General features: G+C 42.1%; 1 protein-coding gene across 1 annotated transcript in view; it reads right to left on the bottom strand.

Moving 5' to 3' along the window:
* The window catches only part of dcdc1 (doublecortin domain containing 1), a 366393-nt gene that overhangs the window by 190880 nt on the left and 155060 nt on the right, over positions 1-20453 (bottom strand). The window contains exon 11 of the mRNA XM_062979386.1: positions 12186-12356. Coding sequence (XP_062835456.1) covers positions 12186-12356 — 171 coding nt within the window. The remainder of the gene's footprint in view (positions 1-12185; positions 12357-20453) is intronic.

Here is a 20453-nt window from a genome sequence, read left to right as displayed (position 1 = left end):
GAGGTTTCACCCCAGCTCTACCGCTCTGGCCTCGGACCCATTGTTTTCTGTTGGCAAGCATGACTTCAGCTCGTAAACATTGATCAATGAGTGCTTCAAGAGAGTGGGGGGGATCCACTTTGGAGATTTCTTCCAACATCTCGATGTTGAGACCCTCCCGAAATTGTCCTCTGAGGGCTATATCATTCCATCCGGTGCTGTGGGCCAGCACTCGGAACTCGGCTATGTACTGGGACAAGGGTCTGTCCCCCTGAGAGAGGCGCCGGAGTTTATGGCCGGCTGCCTCCAAATTGTCTTCGATCCCCCAAGTCGCCTTAATGTGATCCAAGAAGTGTTGCGCTGATCTTAGGTGTCATGGAGCCAGATCCCAGGGCTGAATTTCCAAGCCCTGAATCTGACTTCATAACATAAAACAACCCTGCAAGCACCTGGCGGGAGAAGATAAAATGAGCCTGGGAACTCAGAGTTGAAAGTATAAACAATTATAATTGCTGTAGTGTGTGGGAATAGAAATCATGGTAGAAATGTGATCCCGAAGGTGGGGTTTGATGATGATATTTGCGTGTGATATTACGTTGCATCAGAAGTGATAAAATTAGATGTATGTAAACATTAGGTCATTCTCGACTTTTCCAAAGTCATGTATTCTTCAATAAAGATTGAATTTGAGAGCAGCTATCTTTGATCTGCGTTCAGACTGGTCCTTTGAAGTGAGCCTGACAGTAAAGTCGAGAATCCATTTCTCACCCTCCTGCGGAATTCGCAGTGAAGTGATAATGAGTGAAGAAGGAGATCAAAGCCCAAATGGGGCAGAGAGGCCTTTGCAAGGGGCCCGGCCGAAGAGAGAAGAAACGCTGCAAGCCATAGCTTCCTCTACGGGGTACCCCAGGCCGAACAGCGTGACCCAGAGAATTCCCAGGGGAGGAAGAGGCGTCTCTGCGGCTGCAGAAACCAGTTGGGGATCTGGAGGAAGTATGCCGGAGACCGTGGCCCTGCGGTTATCCATCCTGGAAACTAATTTATCCAGGCTGTCGGAAACCGTGGGGAGATTGGTGCCATTATTGGAAGAGAATCTCCAAAAGGAGCCCAGCCGATATGGCGCCGAGAGAGAACCAAGTAAAGAAGGAGATTGGAGCCAGAGGGGCCAGCGAGCGTCAACGCAGAGTCCCGTGGCGGCAAGGGACGAGGGAGATGAGGAATACTGGCGGGAGCTGGAGTTCCGGGACAGAATGGCGCGAGAAGTGGAGCGTCAGCGAGCCCTGGGAACTCTGAGGCCGCCATCTCCAACAGAGCTCCCAACCCCCCGAATGGGCGTCGGGGTGGAAAGGCCACTGGGGCCAGGGATCGGGTCCAGTGGATTGGCAGACGAAGGCGGAGAGGAGCGGGGGATCCAGGAAGAGGAGGAGGATGTGCCGTACGACGAGGAAAGGCGAGATGAGGGGGCTACAGCAAGGCCAGTATGCGGATGGGCGGAAGAGCCGACAGCGGCGGCAGACTTTCGGGAGCCGCGCAGAATGACCACCGGAGTGGGGCGCGGCGTGTTCCAAGGAGCCGCCCGAGGAAACCTGATGCAACCCTTCCCCATGCCTCCCAGACAGCATCAACGGGCTGCAGAATGGATGCCTAGAAGGGAAGATCTCAAACTAGAATACGGAGGGGAATCAGATGAACTGAACTTTTTTCTAATTAGCATCAGAGGATACATGGAAGACAATGCACACACATTCCCCTCCGAGGCAAGCAGGGTTCGAGCCATCGGCAACACACTAAAGCGAGGAGCAGCCAGCTGGTATGTGCAGCTTCATGCCAGACGCGACCCATGCCTGAGGTCAGTGCCCCGCTTCCTCGCCGCACTGGAAAACCGGTTCAGAGACCGGCTAGAGCAATTGAGGGCTCGAGACCAGCTGAAAGGAATAAAGCAGAGGGACAAAACAGTGCCCGAGTACGCAGAGGAATTCCTTCACCTCGCGGAAAGGGTACCAGAATGGTCTGAAGTGACCAAAGTGGAATTATTTAAAGAGGGACTACGCCCCGAGATTTTCAGCTGGGCAGCGCACAGAGACGACCCCGAAACGCTCCAGGGATGGATTCAACTAGCGGGGCGCGTCGAATCCACCCTGGCCCAAGTAAAGCGCTTCAGGAGCGGCAGCGGCCAGCAAAGACCGGTGGCGAGGGGTCGAGGAGAAACGAGGAAGCAGGAAAGACCCGGAGGGAGGCCGGGGATTCCCTCCAGAGGAGACGACAACAAACCTAAACCGGGATGCTTTGTATGTGGGAAGACGGGCCATCGAGCAGCAGAATGCTGGGCCCGGAAGGGGGAGCCGCCAAAAGCCCCAAAGCCCAAGCCAGCAACCGGGAGGCGCGCGGAAGAGGAGGTGCAGGCCCCAGAATCTTCAGAAAAACTGGTGAGTCGGGACAACCGCATGATAGTAGTGCCAATCTGCCTCTCAGGGCTAGAAAATCGGGCCACCTGCAAGGCATTTGTGGATTGTGGGTGTTCTAGAAATATTATAACCCCGGAGTTAGCAGGAGCGCTGAAATGCCAGCAGATGGCGCTTGACTCCCCAATTGCATTTTCGCAGCTAGATGGATCAGTCGCTGCTGGGGAAGTATCTACAAAGGAAATACGGGGAATCCCATGTAAAATAGGCAAATGGGAAGGAAGAATATCCTTTGTGATAGTCCCTATTGCCACATACCACGTAATATTAGGAATACCATGGCTCGAACAGGCAAATCCTGAAGTAGATTGGAGAGGAAAAAGCCTAGCATTCAAAGAACAGCAGATGCAATGGGAGATAAGCAAAATTGCAGAAGAGGAGGACGAGGAAGATGAAGCAGGGGAAATAGACCCACAGCTATTGCCACCTGAATACAGAGACTTTGTGGATGTTTTCAATCAGAAAGAGGCCAGTAAATTGCCTCCCAAAAGGAATATAGAAGTAGAAATTGAAATAACCCCAGGAGCAAACTTACCCAAACCAAAAGTGTATCCCATGTCTGTGCAGGAGAAGGAGGAATTGAGGAAATACATTGATAAAAACCTGGCGCGAGGCTTCATTAAGCCATCCAATTCTCCTCTCGGGGCCCCAGTGTTATTTAGGAGAAAGAAAGACAACTCCCTAAGATTGTGCATTGATTATCGAAATTTAAACGCAATTACTAAGGACAATAAATACCCTATGCCCTTAGTCAAGGATTTAATTACCGTATTGAAGAAAGGGAGCATATTTACTAAACTGGATTTAATTGAAGCGTATCATAAATTAAGGATCAAACCGGAGGATACTTGGAAAACTGCATTTTCCTGCGCATTCGGCCATTTTGAATACGAAATTTTGCCTTTCGGGTTAAAAAACGGAGGCGGCTGCTTTATGCAGCTTATAAATGAAATACTACACCCGTTATTGTACAGAGGGGTATTCATATTTCTTGATGATATCTTGATTGTAACTGAAGATAAGGAAAAGCACGTAAAATTGGTCCGGGAAGTTTTGCAGAGACTAAGAGAAGCAAAGCTGTACGCAAAACTGTCCAAATGTGAATTCAATAAAACTCAAATTGACTTTCTGGGGTATCGGATATCTCCAGAAGGGTTAGCTATGGATCCAGCTAAAGTAGCAGATGTGAAAGAATGGGGAGTGCCTCAAACAAGGAGGCAATTACAATCATTTCTGGGGTTTGCAAATTTTTACAGACCCTTCATAAAAGGTTTCGCGCAAATAACCGCACCCCTTACAGAACTTTTAAAAACAAAAGGGAAAGGGGAGACAGCAAAAGTGAAAGCTCCTGGCGCCAAACTGAGTTGGACGCCAGAATGCCAAAAGGCATTCGAAACCTTAAAAGAATGCTTCACTGAAGGACCCATCCTAAAACACCCCGATATCAGGAGCCCTTTCATAATCCATTGCGATGCCTCAGACTGTGCGTATGGGGCAGTACTATTGCAAAAAGATCAAAATGGGAACTTAAAACCCTGTGGATATTTGTCACGGAAGTTCAGCGAAACTGAAAAAAGTTGGCCAATATGGGAAAAAGAGGCATTAGCCATATTAAAAGCCTTAGAATGCTGGCGACACTTCCTCGAAGGAAGCGGAATCCCATTTGAAATTTGGTCTGACCATAAGAACCTACAGTATTTAAAGTCTCCTAGAAAATTGTCCCCCAAACAAATTAGATGGGCGCAATACTTCAGCAGATTCGATTTCCAATTAAAGTTTTTTCAAGGGAAGCAGAACGTCTTGGCAGATGCTCTTTCACGCATGCCTCAACACGAAGGCATAACCACAGCAAAAGAGGGGACAATATTCTCTGACAAACAATGGGGCTTAGCTGTCAGGACAAGAGCACAAACCCAAAAGGAGGACACGGCTTTTGTTGAACTCGGCGGGGAAGAAAACTGGGGAAATGAACTGAAACAGTCTTATGAAGGAGATCAATGGATCGCGTCCAACGCAGAAAAGGGGGAACAGAAGGGGGGATTTTGGTTTGTAAACAAGAAACTGTATATCCCAGCAATATTAAGGATTAAGATTCTGCATCGTTTTCACAACAACCAGAGCGCTGGTCATACAGGAATTACAAAAACAACAAAGGCAATAGTAAAACATTGTTGGTGGCCAGGAATGAGGAAGGACATAAAGAATCATGTTGTTCAATGTGATGATTGTGCCAGAAATAAATCGGGAGGAGGGAAGCCTATGGGATTGTTACAAACAGTAGTGGAACCTACCAGACCTTGGGAATGTGTAGCTATGGACTTTGTGGGAGAACTGCCGGTTAGCAAAGGACATCGTTATATTTGGACAGTATTAGACCTGTTTTCTAAACAGGCTCACTTTATAGCGCTGACGAAACTACCATCGGCTGAGAAACTAGCTGAATTGTACATAAATCATATTTACAAACTACATGGATGTCCCAGTAGAGTAGTCAGTGACAGAGGAGTACAGTTCACAGCAAAATTTTGGGAAAAATTCTTGGAAATGCTAGGAGCAGAAAGGAGTCTAAGTTCTGCTTTTCACCCCATGACAAACGGGGCGGTAGAACGTACTCAGCAAACGCTTGGGCAGTTCCTTCGAATGTACTCTAACTTGAGACAAAATGACTGGTCTAGGTGGTTGGCTTTTGCGGAACTAGCCTTTAATTCAACTATACATTCAGCAACAAATAAAACCCCCTTTGAAGTAGTTTACGGGTATGAAATACAGCCTTTACCCCAGTTGCCAAGGTGGACAGAAAATGAGGAAACAGAGGCAGGGAAGTGGAAAACGCAAATGCTAGAATGTTGGAGTCAAGTGACTGCATCCTTAAAGGAAGCACACAAAAAGTATAAAGCGTTCGCAGACAGAAAGAGGGTGGAAGGCGATAAATTAAATAAAGGAGATCTAGTGTGGTTAAGTACCCAAAACATCAAATTGGGGCTACCTTCAAGAAAACTGGGCCCCAAATATATTGGACCATTCAGAATACAGGGTGTTATCAATGAAGTGACTTTCCAGTTGGCATTGCCAAAAAGTTTAGGGAAAATACACCCAGTATTCCATCGCAGCTTACTGAAAAAGTATATGGGGACTTTGGACAAAATGGACACATAGAGTTATTGTTTGATTTGTTTCAGAACTATGATGAAAGAAGAACCGAAGAGGAGGACGAAGAAAACGAGGGCGCCATGTCATGGAGCCAGATCCCAGGGCTGAATTTCCAAGCCCTGAATCTGACTTCATAACATAAAACAACCCTGCAAGCACCTGGCGGGAGAAGATAAAATGAGCCTGGGAACTCAGAGTTGAAAGTATAAACAATTATAATTGCTGTAGTGTGTGGGAATAGAAATCATGGTAGAAATGTGATCCCGAAGGTGGGGTTTGATGATGATATTTGCGTGTGATATTACGTTGCATCAGAAGTGATAAAATTAGATGTATGTAAACATTAGGTCATTCTCGACTTTTCCAAAGTCATGTATTCTTCAATAAAGATTGAATTTGAGAGCAGCTATCTTTGATCTGCGTTCAGACTGGTCCTTTGAAGTGAGCCTGACACTTAGGTGTGGGGAAACTTGGTCGAACAGTGCCGTCGCCCAGTTGGCCGCTGGCCCGTCTAAAAGGCTGTAGATCCACGCCACTTTGATGTCTTCTTGGGGAAACTCGGCATTGCGGGCCTCTAGATAAGCTTGGCATTGGCGACGGAAAACATGAACCTTAGAAGCTTCTCCAGAAAACTTGGTTGGCAATGCCAGGGCCGGGAGTCGGATTCTGCGTTCCTTCAATCCCTTTATTTCTCCCTCCTGCGCATTGAGCTTATCACGGATGCGGTCCACTTCCTCCTTGTCGATGGTGTAGCTGAGCGGCTGGCCTCCCGGTCCGGCTCCGGTAGACATTCTGGCCTAGGTTAATTGGTGCTTAGGGTGGCGGAGTCAAACTGTCACGACCCAGGCTGCAGAGCACCAATAACCATACACAGAGGCCAGAATCTATCTAATATCTTTATTAAGGAAATATATAAAGTTAATAAAAGCAAGTGTATGAAATAGTTCAGAAGTAGACCTTTCAGGAAAGGTCAAAATTAGTCCAAAGAAACAATGTCCAATATAAAATATTAAGGTCCAAAGTTGTAATCCAATAACCGAAACACTCACTTTGCCAGGCAAAGTGAGGGGTGATGACAAGGTCCTTTAGTCCATGAACTTGAGCAAGGCTAGGAAATAACTTGAAACAAGGCTTAATACAAGGCAACAAGGAACGAGGAGCGAGAACAAGATCCGTGGAATTACTTGGCAAAATCCGGAAAACAAGGCAAGGTCCGTGGAGGTAAACAAGGCTGGAAACGGGAACGAAGGCTTGGAAACGGAGCGAAGGCTTGGAATCAGGAACAAGGCTTGAAACAGGAACGAGGCTTGGAAACGGAGCGCGCTGTCCACACACAACTTACTCCAGTAGCTGACGAATTGACTCCGCAAAATCCCTTTGTGGGTAAAACACCTAAATAGGGTCTAGTTTTCCCACCAAAGAGCAGTTCTCTGGGGAACCAGAAACGAAAGCTAATCTCTGGGTCCAGATGCATGACTCCTTAAGGTTTCCCATGGAAAGCAGGCTTAATCAGCTGAATTCTTAGCAGCTATCCTAGCACTCCTACGAGAGGCCGCTTGAACTCCTCTCTGTTGTTTACAAAACTCGTGGCGAGAAAACACAGGAGATTTAGACTCAGGGCTTGTTTGACAGATTTCTGGAAGACAAATCTCTTGCAGGTGCAAGGTTCCCAAATCTGGCTGGGAAGGTTCCAATTCTGACTGAGACGGTGAAAAACCCAAGTTCTCCTCTTCATCTGGAACTACAGTGCCATGAACGGGACTACATGGCCCATGACTCATCACAGGTCCCCAGATGGTTTTGACCTTCAACTCCCAGAAATCCTAACAGCTGGTAAACTGGTTGGGATTTCTGGGAGTTGAAGGTCAAAAACATTTGGGGACCCCAGGTTGAGAACCACTGGTCTATAGTAAAGGCCAGCTGAAAAGAAATGCAAAACTGCAGCAATTTGAGTAAGCAGGACAGCCTACCGGAAATATGTCACATCATTTCTGAGAAGTTGCAAATGTCACCAATATACCAGCCTCAAGATATTTTCCTTGGAATATAAAGCCCTGCACATATCTTCTGACTTCATATTCAGTTGGTGCAGATATTCTATCTAGGCTTTTCAATGAAACTCTGCTGCTGAGCTGTGTACATTATTATTTAATTGTTTTATTGCTTGATTATTTTTGTATTCCTGCCTATTTTACCGGTATAAACATTATCGAACTGAAAAATTGTTAATACATTTTGATAATTATTATTTTGTTAATAATGGGGCTTACTCCCTAGTAATCACATTTAAAATTGTAACCCTGGACAGAGAACAACAGAATTCAGATTTCATGTCTACATAATTTTAAAGATAGGAAATGTTTGGTAGCCTTCACATTCTAACTATAACAAACTGCTTTTCTTCTCTTTCCGTTTTGCTCATTGTCATAATGGTTAAACTAGAAAAGCTACAGTTAATGCATTAAAATATTTTTCTAAAATCATGGATTTTGATATCATAACATTTTTGATATCATAGCAAACATAACAAGTTTCTGAATATGTGTGTGTGTGTGTTGTATCACCACAGAAACTTCTTGATCCTTCAAACCCAAGATTGGTAAAATCAAAAATGTGCAATATGGATTTACTCAGTAAATGATTTAAATTAATTAAATATAGACAGACTGCTAAAATACAAATTAAAACCTGGATACAAAATGCATACTGATGCACTGAGGACCACTTTCAGATATGAAGGAAGTGCAATCCATTATGTTTAACATGAAAATATTATTTGAACGATACAATAAAATGGATGGAGAAGTTCAGTTCTGTATGTAGAAATTGTGAATCAGTATAGAAGAGTCAGAAATGAGGATGCTATCCTCAAAAGAATGCTCTAAATTAATACCACAATTCAAGAACACATGGAGTTTTTCAATATTCAGGACAATGTTGGTTAAAACAGCAAACCAGACCACCTAGGAAGCTTGCCTGTGTATCAGTTAAAGAGTAAAGACCAAAGAAAAACTACAGAACTCTAGGAAAATAAATTGGAAATAGAATCAACAGACAAACAAACAGGAATGTCTGATTACTCCCACACTGACATCAACATCTTGACAATATTGTTGTAATATACTTAAGATTTTTCCCTTTTCCAAAGTAATGTAAGCAACAAAGTAGTATAGCAATATCTACTTTTCAACCAAGACTCGGTGAAGATAACTTTACATGAGGAGTTAAACCATTAAAAACTAATTAGAAGAGTAGTGGACCGGCAGATAGCATAAAAATTCATTTGTGTTTCTCTTGTTTAAATCAATTCATAATACAAACAAATATATTTTTAAAAATGAAATAATCTCTAATTCAATAATACATGGTTATACAGTAGAGTCTCACTTATCCAACACTCACTTATCCAACGTTCTGGATTATCCAACGCATTTTGTAGTCACTGTTTTCAATATATCGTGATATTTTGGTGCTAAATTCATAAATACAGTAATTACTACATAGCATTACTGTGTATTGAACTACTTTTTCTGTCAAATTTGTTGTATAACATGATGTATTGGTGCTTAATTAGTAAAATCATAACATAATTTGATGTTTAATAGGCTTTTCCTTAATCCCTCCTCATTATCCAACATATTCACTTATCCAACGTTCTGCCGGCCCGTTTATGTTGGATAAGTGAGACTCTACTGTAGTATTTAATGGTAGGCTTTCGCCAACAGGTAATTTTAGTATGCTTCAGTATGATTGGATGAAGGATCCAAAGAAGAAAAATCAGCAGATTGAGACTTTTCTTACAAGATAAATAATCATATGAATGTTTTTTCCTCTTTTTAGAAACCTGAAATGGAGCCTACTTCACACTTATGGCACTTCCAGACAGCACCAAATTGTGGGTTTACCATGAGGGGCAAAAAAAAAACCAGTATTTGAGACCTGTTGGTCCTGGGCTTTCTGCCTGCAATGTCCAGACTTGCTGCTTTGTTACAGGATTTTGAAGCCCGCAAGATGGCCACTGCGGGACGTCCACCAGAAATTTCAGCATTAAAAAAAAAACATTAAATGCACAGATGCGAGTATGCGCATTGTTCATACAAGTTTTGTTCCTGGGTCATACATATCTGTTCCCCATTGCTTTTATTCTGAAAAGATGGATGAAAACTTTGTCCTGGCAAGAGAAACTTCATCCTCCACACGTCTAATAACATTTTTGGTACACAAACAAAGTTTGTGGAGTAGGACAACTACTTTCAAAGTCAGGACTACACTATTAAACAGGAATTGACACTTTCAAGCCAGGAACAGAACTTCAATATTATTGTAATTCAGAGGCTGCATGGCCATCTGTCCGGACAAGTTTGGTCATGTTCTTGTGCCTGGGAACAACAGGGTGATGTTACTGGGTTATACATGTCTGTTCCTCATTGCTTTTATCATAAAGACATGGAGAAAGTTGATTATATGGCAAAACCTTTGTGTTTCACAAACTTTATTGAATATGTGGGGGACAAAATTTCTCTGGCCAGGATAAAGTTTTCGCTCTCTAGTCGACTGTTGCCATGTCTTTAGCATACAACCAATCAGGAACCAATAAGTATAACAGTTGAGAAAAGATGTCAAAAAGTAGCTAATGCAGCAAAATTCCTTGTGATGCTGCTATCATAGTGGATAAAGAACGTTGAGGGAACTTGAGCAGGAACCATACTGAGCATGAGTTGTATGGTCCCGGGGGGGGGGGGGGATCTTCAACTGAATAGCTCTAGAAGATTCAGAAGATGAACTGTGCAAGTGCAAATAATCCGGTTTGTCTGAGGCTGAATCACAATAGCACAATTACAAAAAGTGACACTGCTTGGAAGGTTCCACTACTTAGAAGTCTCCATGTCTGCCTTGGAGACTAGGACTCAGAGCAATGGGTTCAAATTACAGAAAATGAGATTCCACCTGAATATTAGAAAAAACCTCCTGACTATAAAAGCTGTTCAGCAGTGGAACTCTCTACCTAGAAGTGTAGTGGAGGCTCCCTCTTTGGAGGCTTTTAAACAGAGGCTGGATATTAAATATCTGGATAACCATCCATTCTGAGTAGCAGTTGGGCTACTGAGATGCTACTGGAGTTTTCCATCTGCTGATGGACCCTTAACTTATCCACAAGTCATATCCGAATTCATAGTTTTCACCTCAAAACCTGTCCTTGACATATATAAGGTCAACTTACATATGGTAATCTTGTAAGACTCTATATTCTGCCACAGTAGTTCTTCAGGGAATTTTGGGAGAATTTTATTTTGGCAGACTGTGTTAATGTAAGATAGAAGTTCCTTCAAATTATAACTCATATGTTTTTGTACTATAATTTTCATTATAATATCATTTACTGATTTTTGTCTAGCCAAACACACACTCACAAAATTGCCACCTGTCTGGCAACACAAGAAAATAAGCCTAACATGTAGCATGTTAACAGTCTCTCATCCAAATGCCCTTGCAGAGACTGTTAACATGCTACATGTTAGGCTTGTTTTCTTGTGTTGCCAGACAGGTGGCAATTTTGTGAGTGTGTGTGTGGCTATTTGTATTAGAAGTCAGTGTTAAATTGCACTATAATTTGCATTATGACATCATTTATTCATTTTCTTCTGGTGAGTCTACCAGGAACTCGGATGAGTATCTAGAAACACACTGCTTGCCAGGCAAATTTCCTTGTGTTATCAGGCAGGTGGTAATTTTGTGAGTGTGTTGCTATTCATATTAGAACTGTTAGTAAAATTGGACCTGTTCTTTGTTATTGCTGTCTTTTGTTTGGTAAAAATTCATAATAAGTTAACTGACAATAAAGTGAAACCTCAGTAGCAATATGCCGTAAAAGTAGTAAATATGGTGCTCGTGGGGTAACAACAGTAAGTTAAAATCAAAGACTCATAGAATGCTAGAATTTGAAAATACCATGTGGGGCATGTAGTTCAACCCCCTGCCATGCACGAAAAACACAATCAAAGCACCCTTGACAGAAGGCCATCCAGCCTCTGTTGAAAAGCTTCCAAGGAGTCAGAAAGTTCCACTGTCGAACAGCTCTTTCTATCAGGAAGTTCTTCCTATTGTTCAGGTGGAATCTGTTCTCCTATAATTTTAACCCATTGCTGAGTTAACGCTATTAAACTCTTATTAATAACAAAGTCAATGCATTACCAAGTAACCAATTATTACTTATGTGTTGGTCCCAAGTTTTGACTGTAATAGCTTATTCATAAGTACATGCATGTTGTTACTACTTGCAGTATGTCCCTGGCTTTGTGCATTTTATTAGGCAAATCTGCAGTGTGTGCCCTTTATAAATGACATTATTTCTATGCATCTTTGATTAGAAATAAGTTTCTGCATATATAGTGTTGTATGCATCTGCCTTCTTGCATTTATTTATAGATCTTCAATCTGCTGCTTTAATTAAATACTAATGAATTGGAATACTGGAAGAAATAAATCAAAATCTCACTTTTGAAGAATCAAAATTGAAATGTACAATGCATTTGGAATATTATTGAAGAAATGTCTTTTAAAAACATAGTTGGCAAAATGTAGTAGGCACATTACCTTTAGCTGCAGACCTTGTGAGACAAGTGTGTTTGCAGGAAGTTCTTTAATGTGCTGGTAGACATAGGAAGTGCATTGCTCTTGTTCAGCCCGTAACTGAGGGAGAAGTTTTGAGAGGTGACCTTTGTAGCTCTTTATAGCTGCCTGCAATTCATCAATCAACTTGTTCACCTGAAGGATTAAATTTCATGCACGATTAGTAGGAGGCAATTGTTGATGTCACACCTATTGGAATTTTCCTTACAAACTGAGGGAAGAGATGACTGCTCTTGAAACTAGGACTAGGAGCAATGGAGTTAAATTACAGGAAAGGAGATTGCACCTGAACATTAGGAAGAACCTCCTGACAGTATAAGCTATTCAACAATGGAACTTTCTGCCTCGGAGTGTGACGGAAGCTCCTTGGAAACTTAAACAGAGGCTGGATGGCTATCTGTCAGGGATACTTTTGTGCTTTTCCTACGTTGCAGGGGGTTGGACTAGATGGCCCATGTGGTCTCGTCTAACTCTATTATTCTATGATTCTATGCCATTTCAGTACAGTCTGGCAAAAAACAAAATACGTATATGAGTGTCCCTGCCTTATTGAATCCTAGAAAGAAAAATCCAGAAAAAAGGCATATGAAAATCAACAAGCCAATCCAATAGAACTCTGCTATCTCCTCCCTGAAAATAACACTTTGCTTTCATGTTGCATGCAATTATTTAACATTAACATTATGCTGGAAAAGTTTCTTTAGAATGCACTTTATTAATGACTACATTTATACATATATATATTTCACACAAATAAAAGGATACATATAAAGTTGATATACCTGCCAATGACACCTCTAATTGTAATTATAACAAAATCAAATATGAATAAAACAGTTACTTTGGGGTCTTGTTGATCACTGTCTGAAAATACAGAGACCCACGGTAATAGGTTAGGAAAAGGAAAAGGTTTTCCCTTGACATTAAGTCTCTGGGGGTTGGTGCTTATCTCCATTTCTAAACCAAAGAGCTGACGTTGTCTGTAGACACTTCCTAGGTCATGTGGCCGGCATGACTTCATGAAGTGCCAGAACAGTACCTATTAATCTACTCACATTTGCATGTTTTCGAACTGCTAGGTTGGCAGAAGCTTATGTTAACAACGGGAGCCGACCCTGCTCCCTGGATTTGAACCACTGACCTTTTGGTCAGCAAATTCAGCTGCTCAGTGGTTTAACCTGCTGCACTCCTTAACCAAAATGCTGGGGACCAGAAGTGTCTGGGGTATTAGAAGAAACTTCAAATCTGTTCCTTATAAATGAATGGAAAATGTTATTAAAGATAAAATTATAAAGCAAATAGACGAACAGGTTTTGCCAAAGAATATTCAGTATGTCTGTAAAGGTAGGTCCTATCTCACTAAACTTCAGAGTTCTCTAAAAGCATCGGAGCAAAGTTATATTTGAGAGTAACTTAGAGAAAGAATGCTGTAGCAAGCTTTTGTAGCTGTTCTTAGCTTTCAAAGTTGTTTGTTAAATTTTGTAGGGACAGGGGTGACAATTCCTATAATGATAGGATCTAATGGTTTGACAATTCCTATAATGATAAGATCTAAATGATGAGGTCCTTGAGGTTTTTTAACTTGTTCATAAATCACTATGGGCGTGGAGGAAGTAGACAGTGAGATGTTTGTTCCTCTCTCAGAATAATGGAAGCTGGAATCACTCAGGGCCCTTCCACGCAGCCATATAACTCAGAATATCAAGGCAGATAATCCACAATATCTGCTTTGAACTGGATTATTTGAGTCCACAATGTCATATAATGCAGTTCAATGTGGATTTTATAAAGCTGTGTGGAAGGGGACTCAGTAAAGCGGAATGAATGACAGGAGATCCAGGACAGACCAAAATATCATTTCACGCAGTGTAACATAAAAATATGTTACCTTGATGTGTGGTAAAAATCTACATTGGATGGCTTTAGAAGGTGATCAGGCAAATCTTGTAGCTGTGGATTCAACCATCCACAGTTTGAATTATTTTTAATTCTATAAAGCAAACCTTGATTTCTGCCATGCTATATATGGGACACCATTTTGGTACACCATTGTATATGGAACCTCCTTTGTGACTCTTGGCCCATCCTGTACATAATGGGACAGGACCACCCACGGATTTTGATATCCATGGGGACGGACATCCTCAAATCAAGCCCCAGCAGGTACCAAGGACTCACCGAATAGATTATATATAATGCTACTGATTATTATGCACTGGCTCCAGTATCAGAAACATAGGAACAGGTCCAAAAAAGCTGCATTATACTCATGTCCTACTAAAAACCTACCTAGTCCAGTAGTCCATTCACACAATGGCCCTCAAGATATCTATTGAAATACTTCAAAGTAAAAGTTAGTCTAAAATAGTGCCATTCTATTAGCAAAATGGACATTAAACTTGATATTTTATCCCACACTATGCACCAGAAGTGAGTCCAATAGTTTCCTTTCGGTTTATTTTAACAATGAGTTTCACTTTACTGAAGAAGCCCAAATGAACAAAGTTAGCAATCGCAAGGTAAGAGGGGATTCTATTTTGATTATAAAGAAATAAGTAAATAAATAAATAAGTAAGTAAGTAACTGATTCTAATCTACTCTATTTCCAAAACCTGGGGATGACTGCAGGAAGTGCTAGGCAGAGATGGGTCAAAGTATTTACATTGTCAGATGTGAGATAGGGAAACAGTGTATTAACTCTTGTATACATATTATAAAAATCTGCTCCCTTTAACTGTTTAAACAACTTTTCCAAATACTTTGATTGTCTTTTAATATATTGGCATGGTTTCCCATGATGTAACCAATGTTTATGCTTAATATTCTAGATTCGACTATGAACTTGTTTTTTAAATATATGCAAGTACTGTATCTCTGTTTACAATTGCTTGTTAAAATTCAGCATTGCCTGTTGAGTCTGATTATTTACTTCAGCGTAAGTTTGTGGCTTTAGAGCTGCAGCTATACAAAAAGGAAATAGCAGTTATTGGTCAGCAATGCTCTGAATGTTTCTTCAGCTAGATCAAAGAAACTTTTTGTCAACAAAGACCTTTCTGCAAAATGGCTTTCTGGGTTTTTTTTTTTATTCCTTTGGAAACAATATACTTTCAAAGGTCAATCTGTAAATGACCAAACCCACCTTTCAAGTCTGTGTTCCCTTAGATTTCACCTCAGATTTTTTTTTTCACTGTATGTTCTAAAAGCCAAATAAATAAAAAGCCTGTATAAAATTCTTCATTGTGAATAGCTTTTTTCTAACATAAAATCCCTCCCCACTCTCATTCAAATACAATTCTGAAAGAAGACAAAACTTGACCTTTTGTGATCCCCGTATTAATAGGTCTGTTCATAATTCAGTCTCTGTTTGTGGAGAAGCATCCAAGTGGAAACATGCAGGCCTGTGAGATATATAGCCTTTCTCTTTACACATTTTCTGACCCTATGAATCCTTTCCACAAAGGAAAGCTTTATGCATGCATCAGTTTGGAAAAGAAATGCACACTCATTGTGCTTAAGAAAACACACACATTTTATTCCTCATTCTCCAGGAAAACCTTGTATGGATCTGAGTGGATAGAAACCAGGATGAGTGAGGCTGTTGCTTAGACGAATCTTTGTTCAGATTCAATAGATACCAGGCTATTTTTCTTAATATTGTGTTTGCTGATTCCTATCATATAGAGATGACTGTGTAAGAGTGGTAGTCATTGTCTCTATATACCTCCATTAGAGTGCCAACCCGAAAATAACAATGCTTTCATTGCCATGTTTTTCACTGCATGGTACATGTAGTGTTTCTGTGCATTTTATATATGTCTACTAGCTGTACCTGGCCACGTGTTGCTATGGCCCAGTCTGGTTAAATTGGAAAGAAAGGGTAGTGAAAGAGCAGATTTCAAATATATGTGATTTCGCAATGCTTGTGAATATGCAATATTTTTGGTTGATCCATTGTGCAGATATAGAGATTGTCTGGTTTGCCAACTCTAGAACATGCAACATATGAGAGAAGCAATCAGTGTCTAGATGTAAACCACAGAATTCTAAAGATTGCCCCTGAGTGTAAATATAGATAGATGGATGGATATAGGTCTCTTTCTCTCTCTGCCCTCCCCTTGGGGAGAATGACAGGGGTGTGGCTTCCTCATAGGCCATGCCCCCATGTTATTTTCCTGAATGGAAAATGGAAGCGACCCCAATCCCCCCTCATCCGTATTATTGTTGTTGTAGTTATCGTTGTTAGTGGGTGGGAGGCCTTCAAAGCCACCCCCCTCCCAAAGTGCAAGGAGGATCTTCCTAAATGCCTCCCTTCCTTCTCAGTCACTCACCCTCAGGCCTCCCTGCAGGTCTCTTCCACCTCAGCCATTGCCTTGGAGGTGCTTCCCACTCTGGCTCATCTCCAAGGTGGAGAGAAAGGCCCTTTTCCCATCAGCTGCCTTCTTCCTTTCCCTTTCACCCACCACTTCTGGTTTCGCCTCAGCCCTCACCGTGTCATTATTGTTGCAGTTGTTGCTAGTGGGTGAGAGGGGCTCCAAAGATGCCCCTCCTCCCAAAGCACAAGGAGACTCTTCCTGAATGCCTCCCTTCTTCCTGCTGTGGCCCGTCTTCAAGGTGGAGGGAAAGGCCTTCTTCCCTTCCCTTTCCCCTGCCACTTCCGGTTTCACCTCAGCCTCACCGTCCTTCTCCTCCTTCCTTAAGCAGTTGCATGTGTTGCTTAGTAGTCCAAAGCATGGTTTTATCGGTATCAGATGTGACATGTGTGTAAAAGTAGGTATGCGAATATCAAAAAACACTCACCAGTTCGAATACTATGTTGTGTCCAATTTTTGAAGATATCTGTTAAGTAGTTTTAGAGATATGAGGCCATTCACAAATGGACATTTACATTTTTATTTATATTGATAGAACATATATATTCCCTTGTTTAGATATTTATAAATATATTCAAGGAACTGAACCCATCATGGAACTCCTTCTGGGCCAGCGTAGGCAGAAGAAATAAATATTCAAAAATGATATGAAAACACCCTAACTCTCTTTCTGGTACAGATCCAGTTGTAAACATTGACTTCTGGCCTCTACAAAGCTCCTATAGTGAAGGTCTGTGTGTTCACAAGAAGAACAGACGTAATGAGCAAAAACAAGTGTGATCTGCCACAAAATTTTGCACTGTATTTCCCCTGCTGTAAAGCATCCTCCTATTGAGTATTGAGGGTTCTACCAGGCACTGCCTGGATCTACACTGCCATATAATGCAGTTTCAAAATGCAGTTTAACTGCACTGAACTAGATTATATAGCAGTGTAGACTTATAGAATCCAGTGAAATCCAATGCAGTTAAACTACATTCTGAAACCACATTATATGGAAGTGTTCATCCAGTCACTGCTTCCAAGTAGAGCATTCTATTGTCTGTCCATCGCTTTCTGTCCCTTTTTTTCCAATTGTCATTCTGGGTGGGTGGAAGGAATAGGTTGTTTTTTTTAAAAAAAAAGACTTCTGCAAGACTCAGAGCCCTTCTCGCCCCGATATACTTGTTTCTAAGCATCCTGTTTTGCCTGTAGTATTAAACACACTGTCACACCATGTCCAGTTCTACGCCAGAAACACCCTTAGACACAAGTGAAAGCAAATAAAAAGAGCTTTACTTTAGCCAAAATAAAGATAATGCAATTTAGAAAACAGAAAGTACTATCTCAATGTTAATCATCAAACAAATGCAAAACAAAAGTTTTTACCTCAAACATAAAATAAAGTCTTTGATAAACAGGCTTACGAGTTGTCAACAACAAGAGGTTTCATAGATTCCACGCTAGACACAATTCTAGGTTCAGACAGTTGCCTTTTCCAGAATTCTGCAGGCGGCAGAAATGCGGGGCTGTCCACTTTGAAGCTCTGGTGTGATAATGTAATTATTGAGATTCGCTACCTAAATTATTACTAGTTAAAGCATCCATGAGAGGCTTTGGGTATTGCAGGGTGCTCTGTAGTTCATTGATCCCCAGGTGATTGCTGTCAGTGAAAACCAATCTCTTCAGAGGCAAGCGTAGGACTGACTTCCAACTGTACCAGCTGTCCTGGTAGGGAAAATGTTTAAAGGAAAGGTGGCATGGCAGACTAATAGGCTGTGTTTCAATAGCAAGCACACATGAAAAATCTTTCTTTAAAACCTATAGCCTCCTTTATCCTTGTGTAGCTCCCACCTACTCCCCCAATGTCAAATGAAAGGCATTTAACATTCTAGAGCAATGGTTCTCAACCTGTGGGTCCCCAGGTGTTTTGGCCTACATCTCCCAGAAATCCCAGCCAGTTTACCAGCTGTTAGGATTTCTGGGAGTTGAAGGCCAAAATCATCTGGGGACCCACAGGTTGAGAACCATTGGTCTAGAGAGAATAGTAGCAGGCTATAGCTTCCCCAATTCTTATTGAGTTTCTCCAAAAGGTTTTTCAGAGGGTGGGTGGGCAGAGAGAGGGAGCTGAATCAGTCACTGAAAACTATAGCTTCCCTGGGCATTCTTCTCACTCCAGGGGATGAAAGACTGAAGAGAGGAAAGCTACAGTCTCCTTGTTCCTCCTCATTTGGCTACCTCTTTACACACACACTGCCTGAGGCTTTCTCATATCTGCACAACCTAGTTTTAGAAGTCATCTGGCAGTGGGGAGAAAATTGATTAAATTATTAATTCTTCCCTGAGGGAATAAAGAATTTAACACAGCACATCCCCCACTCCCTCTCTCACACACAGAGCTGTGGGACCATGTACAAATTCCAAAATGTCAGAAGATTTCCAACAAAGAACTGAGACTCAGAGAAGATGTGTCAGTGTTTACCAGAAACCTTGATGCTCAGGCATATGCCTGAGTCACGGGTAAAGTGTCCATTATTCTGTCAGCTTCTCCTATAGAAAAAGACATCTCAAGGGGAAAGTCAGAAGACTTCACTGCACAAAGAAAGATACATGAAAGCCTTGGGGACTACTACTCAAGAAGCTCAGTTTATGCCACTTGCTCAGGCAGCAGTCCCTTTTCAGGCACTGCAAAGCAAAGTAATGTACTCTCCACAGTCACAGCTCCTTCCCAGCTTTGGCTTAGGTATAGCCTAGTTGTCGTAGGGCCTGTCTGGCTCTTGTTACAACTTTTACCTCTCACTTGTACATACTACAATAAAGCCCCGCTCATCCGAGCATCCGGGCTATCCAAACCAAATTCCTTCCCCCCTCCCCCCTCACTCACCCTGCCAGATCCCGGTGCTTCTGGAACCCAGCCGGGTGAGTGAGCGAGGGACGGAGGGCAGGCTCGCTGGCTGGCTCCTTCGCCACGCGGGATGCCAGTGCTGCCAGTCCTGGCATGGCGAAGGAGCCGAGCCAGCAAGCGGGTGAATGGGGAGGGCCTTTGCGGCCCGCTCGCTCACTGGCTTCTTCGCCACGCCGGGTGTCGGTGCTGCCAGCCCCGGTATGGCGAAGGAGCCGAGCTAGCGAGTGGATGAGCGGGGAGGGCCTTTGCAGCCCTCCCCATTCAGCCACTCGCTTACTGGCTCCTTCGGCAGGCTTTTCCTTAATCCCTCCTTATTATCCAAGATTTTCGCTTATCCAAGCTTCTGCCAGCCCATTTAGCTCGGATAAGTGAGACTCTACTGTAATTAATAACTGATGTGGGATGAAGGACTTCTTGAAAGGAGGATTGGAACACCTTCCCTTCCTTTCTTAAATTTTTCCCATACCACAATGGTAAACTTGTGACTGTATCTGTGAAGTTGCAAACAAACAATAAATGCAATCTGCTAAAATAAATTATATGTGAATATATGTGATAAACGGTTGGATGATAATAGATTTGCTCTCTCTTTAATTTATTAACAACTTAACTGTTAGTTTTGGGCCAAGGAAAAAGTAACAAAATTAGCAGATATAGTTTCTAATGATAGCTACCTTGAGTTCCATTCAGGGGACAAACTACAATATGAACAATGAATGAATGAGGAAATTTTAAACGTTTGAGAGATGCTCTTTATATTTGATTTTTCTGGGGTTTTTTTTTTGAAGACGGCGCGGAAACTACAATTGGTCCAGCGCTCGGCTGCCAGATTAATAACGGGGGCGAGCTACAGGGAAAGATCCACTCCCTTGTTCAAGGAGCTCCACTGGCTGCCGTTCATTTTCTGGTCCCAATTCAAGGTGCAGACCATCACCTATAAAGCCCTAAACGGTTTGGGACCCACCTACCTTTGTGACC

Source organism: Anolis carolinensis, chromosome 1 (assembly GCF_035594765.1).
Source record: "Anolis carolinensis isolate JA03-04 chromosome 1, rAnoCar3.1.pri, whole genome shotgun sequence".
Lineage (NCBI taxonomy): Eukaryota > Metazoa > Chordata > Lepidosauria > Squamata > Dactyloidae > Anolis > Anolis carolinensis.
This window is presented reverse-complemented; position numbering and strand designations above follow the sequence as displayed.